The following is a 21,144-nucleotide window of genomic DNA, read 5'->3' on the forward strand; positions in this document are numbered from 1 at the left end:
CTCATGGTTAGGCTGAGCATAAATGACAAGTGTGCCTAAATTGATCTACATATTCAGTACCATACCAATCAAACTTCCAGAAATTTATTTTATAGAACTAGAAAAAATAATAACAAAATTCATCTGGAAGAACAAAAAGTCAAGAATATCAAGTAAATTAATGAAAAAAGAAATAATACAAAGAATGGTGGTTTGGAAGTAACAAATCTAAAACTATATTATAAAGCGGCAGTCATCAAAGCCATTTGGTACTGGCTAATACAGTGATGGATTAGTGGAATAGATTAGATACACATGACACAATAATCAAGTCCTATAAAAATCTTGTATTTGATAATCCCCAAACTTAGCTTCTGGCATAAGAATTTATTATTTGACAAAAATTGCTGGGAAACCTGGAAAATAATATGACATAAACTTGGCATAGACCTATATCTCATATTCTATACCAAAATAAAGTAAAAATAGATACATGATATGCTTATAAAAGATGATAGACATTAGAAGAGCAAGGGATACCTATCAGATTTTTGGAGAAGGTAGGAATTTATGACCAAAAAAGAACTAGAAAACACAATGAAAGGCAAAATGGACAACTTTGATTACATTAAATTAAAAAGTTCTTATAGAAACAAAACCAATAGAAGCAAAATTAAAAATGAAGTACAAAACTGAAAAAAAATCTTTACAGTCAGTGTTTCATATAAAGGTTTCATTTCTAAAACATATAAATAGCTGTGTCAAATTTATAAGAATACAAGTAATTCTCCATTGATAAATGGTCAAAGGATATGAACAATTTTCAGATGATGAAATTAAATACATTTATATGCAAAAATGCTCTAAATCATTCTTGATTAGAGAAATGCCAATTAAAACAACTCTAAGGTATCATCTAACACTTCTCAGATGGGATAAGATGACAGGAAAAGATAATGATAAATGTTGAAGACAATGTGGGAAAATTGAGACACTAATGCATAGTTGATGGAATTATGAAATCATGCAGCCATTTTGGAGAGCAATTGGGAACTATGCCCCAAAGGCTATAAAATTGTACGTACCTTTTGACTCAGCAGTACCTTTGCTGAGACTGTATCTCAAGGAAATCTTAAAAAAGGGAAAAGGACCCATAAATGCAAAAATGTTTGTAGTAGTTCTTTTTGTGGTAGCAAAGAAAGTAGAAAATAAGTAGATGCCCATTAATTGGGGAATGGCTGAACAAATTGTAATGCATGAAGATAATGGAATATTATTGTTCTATAAAAAATAATGAGATAAAGATTTTTTTTGCTGATTTATAAACAGAATAGTGTAGTGGATCAGCCCCTGGCTATGGAGTCAAAAAGAACTGAATTCAAACCCTGCTTCAAGCTTAACAAACTTTGTTGCTCCATGACAAGCAACAAGCTCTCTCAGTCATCTCATCTTTTTAAAAATTCACATATTAATAGCACATACCTTATAGAGTTGTTAGAATTAATTAATATGGCATATGTAAAATACTTTATAAACCTTAAAGCACTATATAAATAATGATCATAATTATATGGCTATAATAAATGATTATAATTACAATTACAATAACAACGTAATATTAACAATGATGATGATGATTTTGTAGCATGAAACTACCTGTAAGACTACAGAGTCAATTTCTCTACTTCATGTATAAAATGAATGGATTACAGTAGAAAGCCAGAAAGCCCCTAAGATACAATCAAGATTTACATCTAGATTATATATGATCATTGATAATCATTGAAGTACTTATGATTCTAAATCTTATGATCCCATAATACAATTCTCAATATTGGAATTCCCAGTGGAGATAATTGGTACTTATTACAAAAGTTTTGTGAGGCTGTTGGATTTTCCTTTGAAATCCCCTGGACTTCTGATAACTCACAGAAAGTTTCAACAAAGCACCCACTTCTGTCTGCTTAAGAAGAGTGAGAATTATCGAAGAAAAATTTTGGCTCAAAAATAACAGTTGCAGAGAAAAATAAATGCATCTATTTGCTTTATGCATTGTCCCTCATCTCCACAAACACAGAAAAAGGGATTGTTGCTTCAATTTTGCAGGTAATAAGAGCTGGAGAAAATAATAGGAATTGCATATTTTATTGACACATCTAAAACATGTTTCATTTTAAGAACTTCCAATAGTACCTGGGAAGAGGAATTGTTTTGCCTATATCTCATTATATATCATATTTGGAGCAAGTTAACTTTTTCATAACTCCCTACTCAATTTAATTCAAATAAATGAATATGAAATACTAATATATGTTAGGTACTTTACTGGATGCCAGAGAGATAAAGATAAAAATATATACTTTGCATATGCTAGCAACTAAAATGAAAAATCTAAATTACACATTGCTCTCAATATCTAGTCTAATAATGTGCACACAGTTAATATCTAAAAAAAAGTCTGTTTGCTAAATGAATAAATTAACAAATGAATAAAATAACACTTTCAACCATGGTTCTAATACAACTCAAGTTCATTAATACTTAAATACCACAAGAAAACTAACTACTTCCAAAACACATCTATCACTATTTATGTATTATTTATCTGTGCTGTTGTACAAGTAGAAACTACCTATTTATAAACACCAGATAGGGAACTTTATTAATGCTTTTATCCACACTAGCCCTCAAAAAAATGAGTATATTTTTAAAATTTCAATTTCATTGTATTTTCAAAGAGCAAATTTCTGCCCCTCCTATCCTCCCCTTAATCAAGAAAGCAAGGAAAACAAAACCTATGTTATAACCATTTATAGTCATCTTAAACAAATTCTCATATTGGCCATCAGGCTAGATTCTTCCTCAACATGTATTAGTTCCTACATTGTATCAATAGGTGAGTGGCAAGGCTCATTATGAATACTCTATAATTATGTTTGGTAAATATATTGATTTGAGCAACTAGGTGGCACAGTAGATAGAGTATTGGACATGGAATAAGAAAGACTCATTTTGCTAGCTGTGTGACCCTGAACAAGACACTGAGCCTTCTATGCCTCAGTTTCTTCATCTGTAAAATGAGCTAGATAATAAAATAGCAAGTAATTCCAGTACTTTTGCCAAGAACACCCCAAATTGAGAATGACTAAAAATGACTGAATACAATGTATTGATCCTAAGTCTTTCAAAGAATTTTGTCTTTCCAATATTGCTGTTACTATATAAATCATTCTTCTGATTTTGTCTACTTTACCCAGCATCAATTCATACAAGCTTTATTATATTTCTCTGAAACTATCTCCTTCATCGTTTCTTATAGCACAATAACATCCCATTATATATATATATATATATGTCATAACTTGTTCAGCCATTCAACAAATTATAAGCATACCTTTAATTTCCAATTTTATGCTACCACAAAAGAAAAAGTATACAAAAATAATTGCACAGACAAGCTATTTTCCTCTTTCTTTAATTTCTTTGAGTTACAAACATGGGCATATTTCAAGGCCTTTGAACTTTATTTATTTATTAAATCATTATGTAGTAAACGTTCTTTAGAGGCATTTTGCCCTATGAAGAACTCTGGTGATTTAATCCATTGTTTGGAGTTCTATGTTTTCTTTTACTGGGACGGTTGTTACTGTTACGGATTCCTGAAGAATGAGATCTGTTTTTGAAATCATTCTCTTCTAGAGCACATTAAAGGAGCTGAAGAAACATAGCCTAAAGAACTGCATAGTGAGAGAGAAACACCAAGAAATTAGGGACTACAGTCTAGGACTGAGTAATTTACTTTTATATGTACTCCAGTTACCATTCCATAGTATATTATTCTTAAGCTTTGTATTTTATTTACCCTTGTAAATAATCTTCTACAGAATTCTACTAAACATTTTGCATTTATAGAAAGGACAGTCAAAAGGGGAGAAAAGAAAGAGGGAAGGAGATACTGAAAGGAAGTATTCTGATATGGTAGAAATAGTTTGAATTCAGTGAATCTCTGAATCTGGGGAGATGAATTGGCTCCAAAGTCAGGAAAGTAGAACAGAGGTTGAATAGACAAAGAAGTTTAAAAAACAGTAAAGGATGAAAGGCAATAAGGCATAAGGGATAGAAAGTTAACATTGGAGTCCAGAAAATTGGATTTAAATTTCACCTGTGCTACATATTGCCTGAGTGGCTGTGGGTAAGCACTAGACAACTTTCTAAAGTTAAATATTATACTTTAGTTGCTGATATGCACCTCAGCAGTGATCTCCCAACATTAATGAAATCATAGGTCCAAACAGAAGAGAAGCATGAAGGAAGATATTAAGTAGAGACCAGCAGTCCTACTTCAATCCCTGAGGCACAAGTCTCTAGGAAACTAGCCTGATTATGATTTAGTTGATTACTGGAGACTGGTGGTCTTGGCATGAAGGTCAGATGCTTATATGATACATAACATTCTAAGGAAGTATTCCAAGAGAAAATAGGCCCCAGGGGAAAAAGAGAATCTGTAATCATACTGCAAATCTGTAATCTTAATCATCTATAATCATCAGATCTGGAACAAAGTATGTCACATAATCTCTACATTAAAAAATATTATATATATTCATATACAAACACATATACACATGCATATATAAGTGTACATATACATATGTACATACATATATATGGATTTGAGAACTAAATGAAAGCCTGGAATGGTAGTTCAAAGGGACAAGAATTGCCTTTGGCCTTGAAATTGAATTGGTATTCTTGTTATCTTTAAGCTAGAAGATGGAGTTCATACCTAGGAATTCTTAAAGGGATGTTCAGTCTTCCAGATCTAGGAACTCAAAAGGAAGGACTAAGGACTGGAAGAGCTGAAGAGCAAAAGCAGAGAAGAGATAGCAATCCTAACCCATCAAAGATTTAAGAAGCTAAACCAGACAGATTAAAAGAGGAGAGTAAAAGAAAAGCTGAGAAAGATCTAAAAAAAGAAGGAGCATGAAGGGTCATCAGGCTCCTAAAGGTTTCTCAAAGCCAAAATTAAGCCATTTGTATCCACCTCTTTAAGGACTGAGGGAAGTTAAATAAAAGGGATGAGGGGAGTTTCTTTCTCCAACTTGCTATCCCAAGACATGTCCTATAACAGACACTATAATATATTCTGCTTGTTTCTTTTACCTAAACAATTCCTGTATCTTGACTTTACTTCAAACATAGAGAAGAGAAGTAAATAAAAATTTAAATTAGAGCAGATAGTTAGACTTCTGTCTGAATAGGAATTTTTCCAACTGAAGAATCAAAAGTACTCTGATTGCAATAATAATTTTTCTTCTGAAATAAGTTCCAAAAAAATAGAATAAAGGGGATAAGTGAACCTGATGGCCATTGCATTGCCTCTCAGCTAAAAAGCAAGCCAATTATTTTTAACAGTGTGGCTGATTAAATTTCTAGAGAGAAAAAGTGTACACAGAAGTTAGTGACCAAAGACTACATTCTTACCCACTCTTTAGGGAAGAAATAGGAAAAGCCAGAGAAAGATTCAGTTCTCTTCCATATAAAAAGGGGAAAGGAAAAGAAAGGATGAAGTAGGGGTGGGCCATCTTTACTTTATCCATTGACATCCATCTTTGTTAGGAAAAGAACTACTAAATCTAAACTTAGCAGATATCAGGAAAACAAATTAATTAGGGTAGGAGTTTGATTAAATAAATAAGCAAATAACAAACAAATAACAACTCAAGGATCATCTGTTTTATTAGAAATATCAGATCTCTTATTACCAATAGTCATGGATAATTGACCACTTGTTCTAGTAATACATTTAAATAAAAATGTAACTGAAAGATTGCTGTTAATTTATCCAATAAATATTTTTATCCATCCAAATGCATCTCACTCCCCCCCCCAACTATGAACAATGTTATCCAATTGGTTAAATTAAGTAAAAATACTGGACTCAATTAAATACAATAAATACAATACAATATTTGAATAATGGAGACAATACCCCAACCCCTTCTTTTGTAAACTATCTAAGATTTAAAAAATATTCCCTTGAAATCTGCATAGGAACATGATTTACAAATTTGGTAAGGCACTTCTATCCCAAGATAGATATATTCTGGTAACATGCAATACAAACATATTTATCATTCTGCCTACAGATTTAACAAAAGGAATATTTTTTCTTCTGGTGTAACACACATCCCACTGACTTGAAAACACTCCTGTTGACTAGCAGGCTGCTCAAATAATTTAATGTGCTTTTGAATATATTTAGTTCAAAATAAGGTAAGAAAACATCTGTTACTTACGTTTTTGAGTCATCCCAAAGCACACAATAAGGGTTTAAAGTACCCTAGAAAAGAAAAAAAAAAAGAAAACAAATATAAGTTGAGTAAATAAAAAGGAATAAAGCACTGGATATGATTTTGCAGTATGGTGCTTGAAAAATCCTCCTTATTTTAACAAATTTATACTGTTCTTTATTTTTTGGAAATAATTTTGCATTTTTATGTTAGAATAAGTACTCCTACATTATTTGAATCATAATAGTAGCTTATCAGGAGAAGCAGTGGGATAGAGGAATGGACTCAGAATTAGCAAGGTCTGGTTTAGGTCTTCCCTATAACAATTCATACTCTTTTTTTTAATAGCCTTTTATTTACAGGTTATATGTATGGGTAACTTTACAGCATTGACAATTGCCAAATCTCTTGTTCCAATTTTTCCCCTATTTTCCCCATCTGCTCCCCCAGATGGCAGGATGACCAGTAGATGTTAAATATATTAAAATATAAATTAGATACACAATAAGTATACATGACCAAACTGTTATTTTGCTGTACAAAAAGAATCGGACTCTGAAATATTGTACAACTAGCCTGTGAAGGAAATCAAAAATGCAGGTGGGCAAAAATATGGGGATTGGGAATTCAATGTAATGGTTCTTAGTCATCTCCCAGAGTTCTTTCACTGGGTGTAGATGGTTCAGTTCATTACTGCTCCATTGGAAATGATTTGGTTGATCTCATTGCTGAGGATGGCCAAGTCTATCAGAACTGGTCATCATATAGTATTGTTGTTGAAGTATATAATGATCTCTTGGCCCTGCTTGTTGCACTTAACATCAGTTCATGTAAGTCTCTCCAGGCCTTTCTGAAATCTTCCTGTTGGTCATTTCTTACAGAACAATAATATTCCCTAACATTCATATACCACAATTTATTCAGCCATTCTCCAACTGATGGGCATCCACTCATTTTCCAGTTTCTAGCCACTACAAAGAGGGCTGACACAAACATTCGTGCACATACAGGTCCCTTTCCCTTCTTTATGATCTCTTTGGATATAAGCCCATTAGTAACACTGCTGGATCAAAGGGTATGCACAGTTTGATAACTTTTTGAGCATAGTTCCAAATTGTTCTCTAGAATGGCTGGATGTATTCACAGTTCCACCAACAATGTATTAGTGTCCCAGTTTCCCCACATCCCAATGATTCATACTCTTTATTTCACCATTAGACAATAAATTAACCTCTTATTGTCCAAAGCAATCATCTAAGATTCTAGGTTGTTAAACTAAAGGAGTTATGTATACTAAAATGAATTAATGAATGAATGAAGAAATAAATGAACAATTTTCTGTCTGTCTGTCTGTCTCTCTCTCTCTCTAAAAGAGAGAGAAATAGCTATAGCGATAGATAGATAGATAAATAATTACATATCAAGAAACTGTGGCTTAGAGAGGTCAAGTGATTTGCCAGAAGCCACATAAATATCTAGCACTAAGATTGAGATTAGAACCAAATTGTACCAATCTTTAATCAGTACTTTTCTTATTTATCATATGCTGCCAAAGTATGAAGCATAGTGCTTTCCTACAGAGTTTAGATGTTTATTACATATGTACAAATGTAATGCTACATACATTTACTAATTGTCTTCTTCACAAAAAGGCTTTATTTTGGGTTCTTCTGGATATATAAAAAAAGAAATCAAAGATAGTTTTTGGCAAGGGAAATAAGTAAATGATTATGTTATTTTTCTGAAAAAAAAAACTATTAAGTTCTTACTATGTGAAAGATATAATATTAAGGACAAAGGACAATTATGACGTAAATTATATTGTCAAGATTTTGTTACCGTTTAGTTATATATGATTGTTGTTACCCAGTGGATCCATAGGATTTTTATTTTTTTGGTGAGGCAATTGGGGTTAAGTGATTTAACCTAGGATGACACAGCTAAAAAGTGTTAAATGTCTGATGTCACATTTGAACTCAGATCCTCCAGACTTCAGGGCTGGAACTCTATCCAGTACACCATCTAGCTGCTCCATTGCCATCTAGCATGACCTTGGGTACTTAATTATATAACTAAGCCATGCAACTAGGAAATTTTTGAGGCTATATTCAAACAAGTCCTGACTCCAAGCCCAGGACTTTACCCACTGTGTCATCTAACTTACCTTTTCAAAGTACTAATAATCTAATAAAGGTAATATAATTAGGAGGCACAGCTAGAAAAATGATAGATAAAGATGTGCAAAATAATTCCATCAAGAACAATCTCACTTTAGTATTTCTAATCTTAATGCCTAGCACAGGGTCTACCAAATAATACTTAAGAAATGTTGTTGGTCAGGATGATTTCAGAAAGGCCTGTAGAGACTTACACGAACTGATGCTGAGTGAAATGAGCAGGGCCAAGAGATCATTATATACTTCAGCAACAATACTATATGATGACCAATTCTGATGGACCTGGTCATCCTCAGCAATGAGATGAACCAAATCAGTTCCAATGGAGCAGTAATGAACTGAACCAGCTATGCCCAGTGAAAGAATTCTGGGAGATAACTAAAAACCATTACATTGAATTCCCAATCCCTATATTTTTGCCCACCTGCATTTTTGATTTCCTTCACAGGCTAATTGTACAATATTTCAGAGTCTGATTCTTTTTGTACAGCAAAATAACGGTTTGGTCATGTATACTTAGGGTGTATCTAATTTATATTTTAATATATTTAACATCTACTGGTCATCCTGCCATCTGGGGGAGAGGGTGGGGGGAAGGAGGGGAAAAATTGGAGCAAGAGGTTTGGCAATTGTCAATGCTGTAAAGTTACCCATACATATAACCTGTAAATAAAAGGCTATTAAAAAATTAAAAATTAAAACAAAAAAAAAGAAAAAAGAAATGTTGTTGGTGAAAAATTTTAGTGCAGAAATATTTAGACGAAGTGTTATAAGAAATCTGTTGAACAAGTGGGCAACCAGAGTTCAACCTTGAATAAAGGGTGGAATTATAATATATAAAAGTAGGACACAGTCCAAAAAGGAATTCATTCTATGCATAAAGGCAATGTGAGCAAAGACACAAATATGTAAGGGCAGTATTAGAATGGGGAAATAGGATTAATACAGTTTTGATGCAACATAGAATGTGTAAACATGAATAAGGCAAGGTAAGGCTGACTAAATTGGTTTAAGTAAGATTATGGAAGGCTTTTATCGCCAAGTCAGGAGCTACATTTTATTTGGTAGTACATAAAGTCTAATTGAAGTTTTTCAGCCAAGGAATGACAGATACAGAATGGTACAGTAAGAATTACTTCAGTAATACTATATGATGATCAATTCTGATGGACGTGGCCCTCTTCAACAATGAGATAAACCAAATCAGTTCCAATAGAGCAGTAATGAATAGAACTAGCTACACCCAGACAAAGAACTCTGGGAGATGACTATGAACCACTACATAGAATTCCAAATCCCTCTATTCTTGTCTGCCTGCATTTTTTATTTCCTTCACAGGTTAATTTACACTATTTCAAAGTCCAATTCTTTTTGTACAGCAAAATAACTGTATGGACATGTATACATATATTGTATTTAACTGATACTTTAACATATTTAACATGTACTGTTCAACCTGCCATCTGGAGGAGGAGGTGGGGGGGAAGGAGGGGAAAAATTGGAACAAAAGGTTTTGCAATTGTCAATGCTGAAAAATACCCATGCATATATCTTGTAAATAAAAAGCTATAATAAAAAAAAAAGAATTACTTCAGCAATTATGTGAAGGATGAATTGAAGATGGAATAGTCTGAACAGAGGAATAAGAGTTGTATTAGTTTATTTAATGAAAAACAAAGGCCTAAATTAGGGAAGTTGCTGCCTGAGTAGAAAAAGGGGAAGAAAAGAGATTTTTGTAGAGGTACAGTCAACATAACCTGAAAATGACTGAATATGTGAAGAGAGGGAAAAATCAAAGATACCTATGGGGAAAAAGACTAAGTGACTGGTAAAATAGTGGAGTCATTAAAAGAAATAAAATGTTAGAGGAAGATTTATGCTTTGATGGGAGTCAGGGGGTGAGGATGGAGGTATGATTCCTATACATGTACTCTTCAATTCAGTAATCCAGGTCTCCCACTTGTTTTGTAAACAATATACTCCATCTCTTGGCTCTGGAAATTTTCTCTGGTTGATGGAATTCAAATGGAATTCTTTTCTTCTCCATTACAACTACTAACTTTGCTAGCTTCCTTTAAATCTCAACTAAATTCCTATCTTTTTTTGAAAGCTTTCCTTCAGTGCTGGTATTTTCCCTCTTGTTAATTATTTCTTATTGATCCTACATGTAGCTCGCTTTGTGTATATTTGATTCCATGGCATCTTCCTAGAGAGACTTTTGCCTCTTTTTATATCCTTAGTATGTCACATAATAGCCCTCTCATAGTAGGCAATTAATAAATGTTTGTTGATTTGTTGCTTGATTGGCAGTTCACAGATAATGATTTTGAGGTGCCAGTGGGATATATAATTAGAGATATCTACCAATCTGTTTGAAATATAAGATTGGATCTCTCCAAAAATAACAGAACTTAAGTTATAATTTTTTTTCATAGATATAATCATTGTAGTTATAGAATTAGATGAGATAGACCATCAAGATGTCTCATCAAGATAGATCAGCATGGAAAAAGAGAAAGAAGTCTGGAGCAGAGTATTGTATGAACTCATGTTTAAGGGAAGAATGGGTATGTTGAGCTAATAAAAGAATGATAGGGAACATAGGAATAAAACTATGAAAGTCCAACATCAAAGAAACAAAGGGAAGAAATGTTATTAAGAAAGAAGAAGAGGTCCCCAGGCAAATGTTATAGGACAATAAGGATAAGAACAGAAAAAAAAAGAGGGGGATGTTAGAAATAACCAAGAAAGATGCAAATGAAGTGGTAGAGGAAAGAAAAGTTATTTATGACTACTGCAGCTGGAGATCAAGGAGATTTCATGAGACATTGAAATGCAAATGAATACAATGCAATGTTCATAACTAAAATTGAATTTTCAAGTAATAAGATTGTCATTAAATTTCAATAAGATGACTATTGACAATAAGTAAATGCTAAATGTGGGGTATGTTTGTGTAATAGTTAAAAACAGCTTCAGACAATGATCCATGACTACTTGGAAGAACTTATGATGAAAAATCCTATCCATACACAGAGCAAGAACTGATTGTGTGTGAATACAGATTGGATCATACTCTCTCTCTTTAACTATTTTTTCAGGAGGCTTTTTTTTTTTTTAATTGGGGTGGGAGTTTTATATTTCTTTTTCAGCATGACGCTTATGAAAATATTTTTGCATAACTTTACATGGGTTTCTCATTGAAGATAAGAGTGCAGATAAGGGAGTGAATCTGGAGCTCAAACATTTTAAAAAGTGTAAAAAAAATGTTTTAAATGTAACTGGGGAAAATAGTGAATAAATAAAAAGGAAATTAGAAAAAAAAAACAGCTTCAGAAAAGTGTAATTTTCAGCTGAACTCTGAATGAAAACCCAGATTGACACAGAATGACCAGTGGAATGTTAGGTACAGATCCTCTAACCTCCCTACTCAGATTTTATTTGATTTTAACAGCATTATACATATATTTTTACCTTTTAGCTTTCTGGGCAAATATTTTATGACAACACAGTTTAAATTGTTTCTTCAAAGTACTGTGTGCTATGTTTGTTAAGAGTTTCTGTTCTAAAAATCTCAGAACACTTTGTAGAGATTAAATAATTCACCCCTACACAATGAGGAAGGTGTTTTCATACTGAGGAAAGCAGCCAGATGGAACCTTGGGGACTGGAAAATAGTAGGTGTGGCCATTTTCATTAGAAATGGTACTGATCTTTCCATCCATTCTAGGCAATGAGAAGCCTCTGAATTAGGAAACGGAGCAACAAATTTTGAAACCTGTCCTCTCAGTAGTACAGATATAGAACAATTTAATGCAAAAAGATATAATACAGAACAACTTAATGTCAGGTAGGATTCTTGTGTTAAATCCAAGCTGTTGTTTGCATTTGAAGTCCATGGATGGTTCCCTTTTTATGACTGTATTTCTTTCTGGTGTGCTCAATCCCTGTAAAAGTGTGTTCAGGTGGAGATTTTTTGTATGTTAATCTTCTATATGCTCATAAAATTGAAAGTCTAGGTACAGCAAATACCATTGGATATAGTTTATGATGATTTTGTGTCTATAGATTAAATGTAAATTGGGTTCCTGTTAAGTTTCTTCTGGGGCCACTCCCTTTGAATAAAGAAACTTATTACTCAGACATTTCCTGAAGATGTCAAAGCTGTAATTTCTATTACATACCTATTGTATGCATAACAATAGACCTATATTTGGTAATTACTGGTCAACAAGGGCAATGTCAGCATGACATACAAGTCAATTCTAAAATAACAATTAAAATTTGTTTGTATAGCTTTTCATTAAATGCTTACTTTCAATGAACTTACTTTTCACTTTTATACAAGGGAATACATTTAAGATAAGTCATTTCAATTCACTTAAATAAAAAAGATTAAATGGCTACAATTTGCAAAGTGAAGTATGCAGAAATGAAAGATACCCTGCCTTCAAGGAACTTAAATTGTACTGGAAATAATTGGGGGAAACTCTTTTTGCTCCTATCCTAAACTCTTAGCCTCAATCAAACCTTATCTCTATACTGCCTAGTTCTATCCATATGTCCCAACATATCCGAGGAGGCATGAATAGTAAGACCATGATTGGGATAATACACTTATAGTTTGTAAGAAATTAGAGAAAATTAAACAATTTAAAAACTTTATAACTGAATATACCAATTATTTATGAAGTCAGAATCTAAGATGGGAAATAAAAAATCAAAAGTTGAAAGAAATTTACAAACTCCAAAAGAAAAGAATGAAAGGCTCCATTGAGAAACCACTTGTAAAACATTTATGCTATAATTTCCAGATAACTATCTCTAAAAGGACCAAGCTAAAAGGACCATAAGATGTTATGAGAAATTTCTAGGAAATAAATATTAGGAAATGCTGAACCCAACAGAAAACTGCAACAAAACATGGTAGCAAGACATGAGAAAATAAAAATATGAAATTATAATGAATGTTATTTTAAATGATAAAATTGAAAATAATTTAGAATGTATCAAATGATTAGATAATATGGACAAGAGATTGATTTAACAAGCTGAAAATCTGATTAACATTTAAGATCCTGCATCTGAAAACTTTCTGATAAATGAATTACACTTGACAAATATGGCCCAAAAAATCTTGTCAGTGAGACCAATCATTCCTGGCTCTGCTCTCAATAGCATAGCTGAACTCATTTCTTTATCGAGTTTAAGTAATTTCACCACTTCATTTTCTGACCTTTAAAAAAAAAAAAGTTCTAACATCCATTCAACTTCCATATTAACTTATACTTTCTGCATGTCACTTTTAGGTAACTTTGATTCATTCAATTTCTCTTCTTTTTTTTTGTTCCTCACAGCCATCAGTCAGCATAAGTTTAACAATATATTATCTCAGGTAGGGTTAATCCACTTAGCTATCAGCGAATTCCCATGGATATTTCTACTTGCTCTCCATATCTAGAAAGGTCTCTTTTGTTTCCTTTCTTCTTTCAAATATCTGCGTCCTAATCTTTTATTCTGTGAAATCTTTCAGTTGATACAGTATCTTACCTTCTAAAGCATGGGAATTAGAAATGTGTCAGAAATAAGGAAAAAAGATATATAAGCAAAGCCAACTGACCCTTATTTTTCTGAGGTTTTTTTTTTTCTTACAATCTCCTGATGTTGATACATACTATCTCATTTGTGATTCATAGAGCTGAAATTGTATTTTATAATTCTTATACTTACTACACATTTAGTAAAAATATTATTATTTTTCATTATATTCTCTTTCAAACACCTGGATTTAAAATTTTTTGGCTCCAATATCTCTGGAAGCTGAGATTAAATTCATGACCCTAGTACTCTACATCAAGTAGAGCTGCATCAAGTACAAGCTGCATCAAGAATTATGCTGTTGAACACTAAAGGAATACTAGAATGGCTGTTTGTGCACAGCCTTAATTTTGACCCCTTATATTCTTATAATGCTCTATTTTGTTGTTTCATGACTAGATATTTTTGCTTATTGATTGATCACAAAAATGACTTTTCAACTGCTGCCTGACTCATTAAATATATTATATTATATATATATATATATATACATATATATATATAACTTTGTATCAAATTCAAAGTACATTGATAATTCAAACTTATATGATTTGTGCTATCAAAAACTTTAAAAAGCTACACACTTACAAATAGATTTTTTAAAATGCTAAATTCTGCAATGTCCAATTCTTTTGAATTATGAAATATTTTTTAAATAAGGAGCATAATAATTACATTTAGTAAATATACAGAGCATGAATTTGAAATGCAAATATGACAGAGCATCAAGAAAATGTCTACTCACATTCAGATATTTTTGGTTAGAGAACAAAGAAAAATACATTCTGTAGAGGGCTGAAACTGTTGAGCTGATGCACTGAGGTCAGGACAGCTGAGCATTTGAGGCTAACTACTGATTGGACAATACTCTATGGGCATATGCTTGGAAAATGGCCCTTTCCACTATCCTGTGCTGACTCAATGATTGGTGTATACAAAGGATTGTAGGAGGGACTAGGAGGTGGAGTAATATTAGCCAGAGTCACTTTTGCGATGGACAAGGAAGAAGGTTACGGAAGATCCCCTTCACTTCTACTCCTAAAGACCAAGAATAAAGACTAAGGACTTTTTGCTTATCCTGACTCCAGCTAATTCTAAGGTATCCTGGGTGCTTACACGGTTGTCACAACATTCAAAGAATAAATCAGAAAATTCAATCCATTCATGAACTCTTTCAGCTGTTCACTAGCAAATCGCTAAAACTCTCTATGTCCTCATCTATGTTTTCTCTTTTTCTTTCAGTGACAGAGGAATAAATTACTTTTCTCCTTGCTAAAGTTTTTACCTGTAACCTCAATCTCAAAGGATCATAGGATCATAAAGATTTTTAAGGAACCTTAAAAGTCATTGAGTCCATTTTACTCATTTTATATATGAGGAAATTGAGGAACAGTAGTTAAAAGTCTCCCCTGGGCCATATAACTAATAGTAAGCTGAAGTACAATTTGAATCTAGGCCTTCCTGACTTCAGTGTTAAATCTGCTCTAACATGCTGGCTCTCAATTCTATCAAAATTCTTCTGTCAATTCTTTCAAAACTTATTCTGTCCTATCTCTTCTAAAATGAAATGGAAATGCTTTTGTTAGGGATTTACTGTGTACCAAAGATTAGTTCATTAGCCACCTGTCTTTTATTCTGATAGTGTTGTTATTTATCTCCAAAACTCTTTCAGGCTTCTCTGAATAAATTATAAATACATGATTTTAGAATTCTAGTCTCTACATAACCTAGCTCTTATCCAAATTGGTCTACTTTGCTCCCAATCTTCATCCTTCTCTTTCTCATCATCATGCATTTGCTCACAACAGCAGCTTGTCTTTAATTTGCTTCTTCCAAACCTCTCTCTGGGGGGGTAGGACATTTTATCTTGAATAAAAACCATGAAATTTTCAGTTCTAATCTGGCTTCTATCACCTACTGGTCCTGTAGCCTAAAGCAAATTACTTGGTTTATTAGTGCTCTAGGTAACTCATTAAAGCTGAATGTTACAGAATACAATAGTCAAAGTCAACAAGCATCTATGAATTTCTTACTATGTGTTAGGCAGTCATTGTGCTAAATGCTAGGAATAGAAAGAAAGGGAGAAACACTAGCATTATCCTCAATGAGCTCATGTCCTAAAGGAAGATACATAATGTAAATAATTGTGTACATACAAGATATATACACAACAGATGGAAAATAAGAGCATTGTAGATAGAGTGATGGGCCTGGAATCATTCATCTTCCTAAAATCAAATCCATTCTCAGATACTAACTAGCCACATGACCCTGTTAAAGTTACTTAATCTCAATTACCTCAGTTTCTTCATCTGTAAAATTTTCTGGAGAAGGAAATGGTAAACCACTTCACTATCTTTGTCAAGAAAATCCCAAATGGGGTCATGAAGAATTGGACACAACTGAAAAATGATACGATTAATCTTAGAAGAAAACCAATGGTTCCTCTCTGGGAAAAGTTTTATTTTAGAAAGTTCTAATAGAGAAGGCAGAATGGAGCTGAATCCTGAAAGAAGTCAGAATTTTGAAGTAAGGAAGAAGTGTATTGTAGACTTATGAATAGCCAGTGGAAAGGCAGCCAGGAAACAATGTCATGCTACAGATATAGCACATATACCAGTGTGGCTGAGGAGGTAAGGAATGAAGATCCAATGAAATGAGATCTCTAGAAATGAGATCCAATAAGTCCCAGACAGATTCTGGAGGAAAGATAGAACCTCTGCTGGTTACTGAAAAGATGAGTGATATTGTCAGAGCTGCACTTTGGGAAGATCAATTTGACAGTCAAATGTATTGGAGTGGAGAAAGACAAAACTATAACAAATAAAGAAGTGATGATGACATGACCTTGAGTGGTAATTGTGAGTAGAGAGAAAAAGGGTTGTAAAAGAGATCTTATGAAGGGAGAAATGACAAGATGTGACAACAGAAATGTCAGAGATATGTGAATGAGAAATTAAGAATAACAGCAATGCTGCAAGCCTGAGTCACTGGAAGGATGGCAGTACCAACCACAAGAATAGGAAAAATTAAAAAGGAGGAGGAGTTAAAGTAAAAATAACTTCTATTTTAAACATGTTGGATTGGAAATAATGAGATATATCCAGTTCTAAATGTCTAAAGGGCATTTAATGATATTGTGTGTGTGTGTGTGTGTGTGTGTGGTTGAAGAACTTCCAGCAGCTGTATATAGTAAAGATAAGGTGAAGAACTTCCAGCAGCTGAACTTCCAAGGACATTTAACTTCCTCTTCTGTATTTTTAGTTTCTCTAGGTCTCTGTGACCTGCATGAGTATGTTGAGTGACAGCCAATATATACTTAGATTTTAGACATATGTATTTAACCTCGAATGATGACATTTATCACTGTTCAAGTTACCAACATCTGGCCAATTAGTTGTCTGATGTGTGGTTCCTCCCAGAACTAGGAATCTGCCATTTTTGGCATGAATAACATCCAATTAAGGGGTGGGGCGGGGCACCTATCTCTTAATGTTCTCCAACTCATGATGTAATCCTTTGTATCTAAACCCTATAAAAACTGTATACCTTATCCCCTTCTTTAGCCCTTCTACCGTGAGCTCTCTCTCTTTCCCTCCTCATAGTGGAATTGCTCATTCTCATGAGAATTAATTAAATAAACAATTTTTCTGCTTTTTACTTCAAGAGGTCTCTGAGAAGTCATTTTTGGATAGGATTTTCTATCCCTCACAATATGGTTCTAGAACTCAAAAGAGAGTGAAACTATCTTTGGATATATAGATCCAGAAATGGTCTTGATAGGCATGACAAATTAGCCCACTGGAGTAAATGAGATCTCAAAGCAAAAGAGATTGGGAGAAAACAAATGGGCCTGGGACAAGAGTTTTGGAGGATACCAACAATTAGAGGGTGTGAAATGTTTAATGGGCTGAAGTTTGAGTTGATGCACTTAGGTCCCAAGTACGTGAGGCTAAATAGTAATTGGGCTATACTCTATACATGATTGGATAAAGAATGGTCCCTGCCCACTCTCTGTGCAAGTCCTGATGTGTTGTACAGGAAATGACGATTTTGGTGGGTGGAGGCAGAGAGAGGAACAGGAAGAGAAGCTGGGAGAGATGGGGCCTGGGGTCCATTCTCCTGGCTGCTGGTCGTATGGCTGTGGATCTAGCTAGCTTCTTGACTCAGCTGCACACATTGCTATCACTGATTCTCTTCCACCTCTGATCCGTCTTCACTGAGAATAAAGACTGACGATTTTCCCCTAACCTGAACTTCGGACTCCTGCTGATTTTAAAATACGCGATCTTCACAAAATGGAAGAAAATCCAACAAAAGGGAATGGAGAAAAGACCAGATAGATATCAGGAAAATCAGAAGAAATTATAGTTAGGAAAAACTAGAGAAAGAAAGAAGAGGAATAAGCATTTATATAAAGCTTCCTATGTGTTAGAGACAGTGTTAATTACTTTATAAATATTTTCTCATTTGGCTCTCACAACTCTGAAAGGTTAATACTGTTATAATCCTAACTTTTACAGTTGAAGAAACTGATAAAAGCAGGAATTAAGTGATTTTCTCAGAGTCACCAACTAGAAAATGTCTAAGGCTGTATTTGAACTTTTTTTTTTCCTACTGTAGAACTAGCACTCTGCCTACCTTGGAGGGATAAAGACAGAGGGGTAAAGAAGATAATGCTCTACAGTGTCAAAGTTTGTAAATAGATAAAAATAAAGAAAAAGGTTAGTAGATTTGACTACTAAGAGATCATTGGTAGTTTTGCAAAGGACGGTTTCAATTGAATGAAGGTCAAATTGTAGAGGGTTTATAAAATAAGAGAAGATGAAGAGCAATTTCAAAGAGTCTAAATAGGTATAAAAGGATGAAAGATATGGGATGATATTTAATGGGTATGGTGGGCCAATCTATGGTTTTTTTTAAAAAACCTAGATTAAGGAAACAGGAATGTGCAGGCATCCATGAAGGAGCCAATAAATAGGAAGAGATAGAAGATAATGAGGAGATGGTAGTGAAGGTCTGCTGGAGAAACTAGGAGAGGATGTAATCAAAAACATGTATACAGTGATTTGTCTTGATTCCCTACATAAATGCAATCCCACATCTAGTTCCTTTCTCTATCTCTATCCCTACCTTGTGTTTATCTTAAGGATAAACTTTCCTTCCAGCTCCAATTTAAATTCCATCCTTTCTATTCTTGACAATCTTTTCCCCTTGGCTGTTTATTTTCTTTCTACAGATTACTCATAGTACTTTTCTTGAACCTCTCCTTTTCACTTTTAATAATTTTCTTTCCTCACAAGTTATTTTATAAATGCATGATTGTGCACACACACACACACACACACACACAAACACCATTATTTGATTTGAAACTCTTGGAAAGTAAGGGAATATAAATATGGGAGACAATTTTCTTAGCATTCTGGAAAAAATGTTCATCCTGTTTGCCTAGTTTTCATTAAAAGTTTCTCCATTAAAATACATCATTATCTTAAAAAAAGGAAAAAATGCAATCCTATAAAAGCAGAGGACAGTACGTAATTTAAAAATGTAAAAGTATAAGCACCCTTTTGTAGAAACTGGGTTTGGAAGGAAATGGATTGTACCTTTCTTTAACTCTGTAGTGTGATTTTTAATTGGTTGGGTTGGCACTACTGGTTGATTTCCATGAAGCAATGACTGATATAATTTGAGTTGTTTCTTGCAGCTGAGATAATGGTAATGACTGGAGTCATTACTATCTTACACTGTGTTTTCTATTAAGGTTTGATGAGAGTGTAACTCATGAGTCATTTTAGCTTATAAGTGTCTTAATTTGATTAATTTAATCTCATTAGCAATATATAACATAGATAATATAAATAAAACCTGTTTACTCAATTCCTACAGTGTGTTTTTGTGATGGTAACCACCTTTCCTAGTTAATGGATACACACAGGAGCTGTGATGTCTCTGGAAATATGATGAGGATTTCCTTCCCTCTTCCAGTATAGGTTGGTACTTTTTTGGCAATAAATAAATGACTTTTCCAAGATCAAACATATAGGTTGTGTCAGATGCAGAATGTGAAACTAGCTCTTCTTAATTACAAAGCAGGCTTTCTCTCCACTAGGTTATGGCTATCTTTGCCTGTTAATGGAACAAGTGATTTTATTTCTATCAGAATATTTGGAGAGGCTGTTTTCCAAAGCCTCAACAAGCAGACTGTGCCTTGAGCGTTGCATAACAACAATCCTTTATGCTCTGGATGATCTCATCTCTTGGTAAAGTGTGTTGCTTTGACCAGCATAGGCATTCACTGTGGGATTTATGATTTTCATATTAATCAATAATTGTTTGGATTTGTTGGAGCTCCTCCTCCCCCATTTCCTGGGGGCCTGAGAGCCAGAACCAAATGACATGCTACAGCCTAAAATCCTCCATCACATCTCTTAACATGCTTGCACCCTTGTTTCTTATAATTGCTGAGTAAACCAAACCATTGCTATTGCTCTGCACTCTGCTGTATGATCACAAGGCTCAACAACTCTTAAGATCTGAGATAATCAATATGGAGTCTATTCCTATAGGATTCAGGAATGTCTGCATTTTCCACATGAACTTGCCTTGGGCACTCAAGACCTAAGAATGATAGTATTCTGATCCTGTTCTCTTGTGTTTTTTTTTTTTTTTTCTTTTTTAAGGTATATAAACCTTGCCTTTGCCCCAGCATGTTAAACCCTCCTTCTCATGACAGGACTTATGTTTGTATGCATTTTCCTTATTCTGAAATAAATTAAATTTCTTTTTGATTTCTAACTCTCTCATATCTAGCCTGCTCTGTTTGACTATGCTCATCACCTACAAGTTAGAGATCATTTCCAATCCAGGTGACATTATATAACCATAGCAATCTAGAGACATTTGTTTGGCTGAACACTTTTTAAGGGAGTTGTTTATCCATTTTTCTATGTCTTGAGTACGAAGGATGAAAAGAAAAGAGGTTGATGCTTTCTAGGATAGTCTTAACTTTGGAGAAATCACTGGGTAATGATCTTGTTGGAAAGTAAAGCATGCAAAGAAAAGACAGGTAAGAAGTTGACAGACTTTCTGAT

General features: G+C 33.6%; 1 protein-coding gene across 6 annotated transcripts in view; it reads right to left on the bottom strand.

The window, feature by feature from the left end:
• The window catches only part of ADGRB3 (adhesion G protein-coupled receptor B3), an 856,580-nt gene that overhangs the window by 355,019 nt on the left and 480,417 nt on the right, over positions 1-21,144 (bottom strand). For all 6 annotated transcript variants that reach the window (XM_031964675.1, XM_031964677.1, XM_031964676.1 and 3 more), the window contains one exon: positions 6,279-6,322. In XM_031964675.1, the coding sequence (XP_031820535.1) occupies positions 6,279-6,322 (44 nt within the window). The remainder of the gene's footprint in view (positions 1-6,278; positions 6,323-21,144) is intronic.

Source organism: Sarcophilus harrisii, chromosome 4 (assembly GCF_902635505.1).
Source record: "Sarcophilus harrisii chromosome 4, mSarHar1.11, whole genome shotgun sequence".
Classification (NCBI taxonomy): Eukaryota; Metazoa; Chordata; class Mammalia; order Dasyuromorphia; family Dasyuridae; genus Sarcophilus; species Sarcophilus harrisii.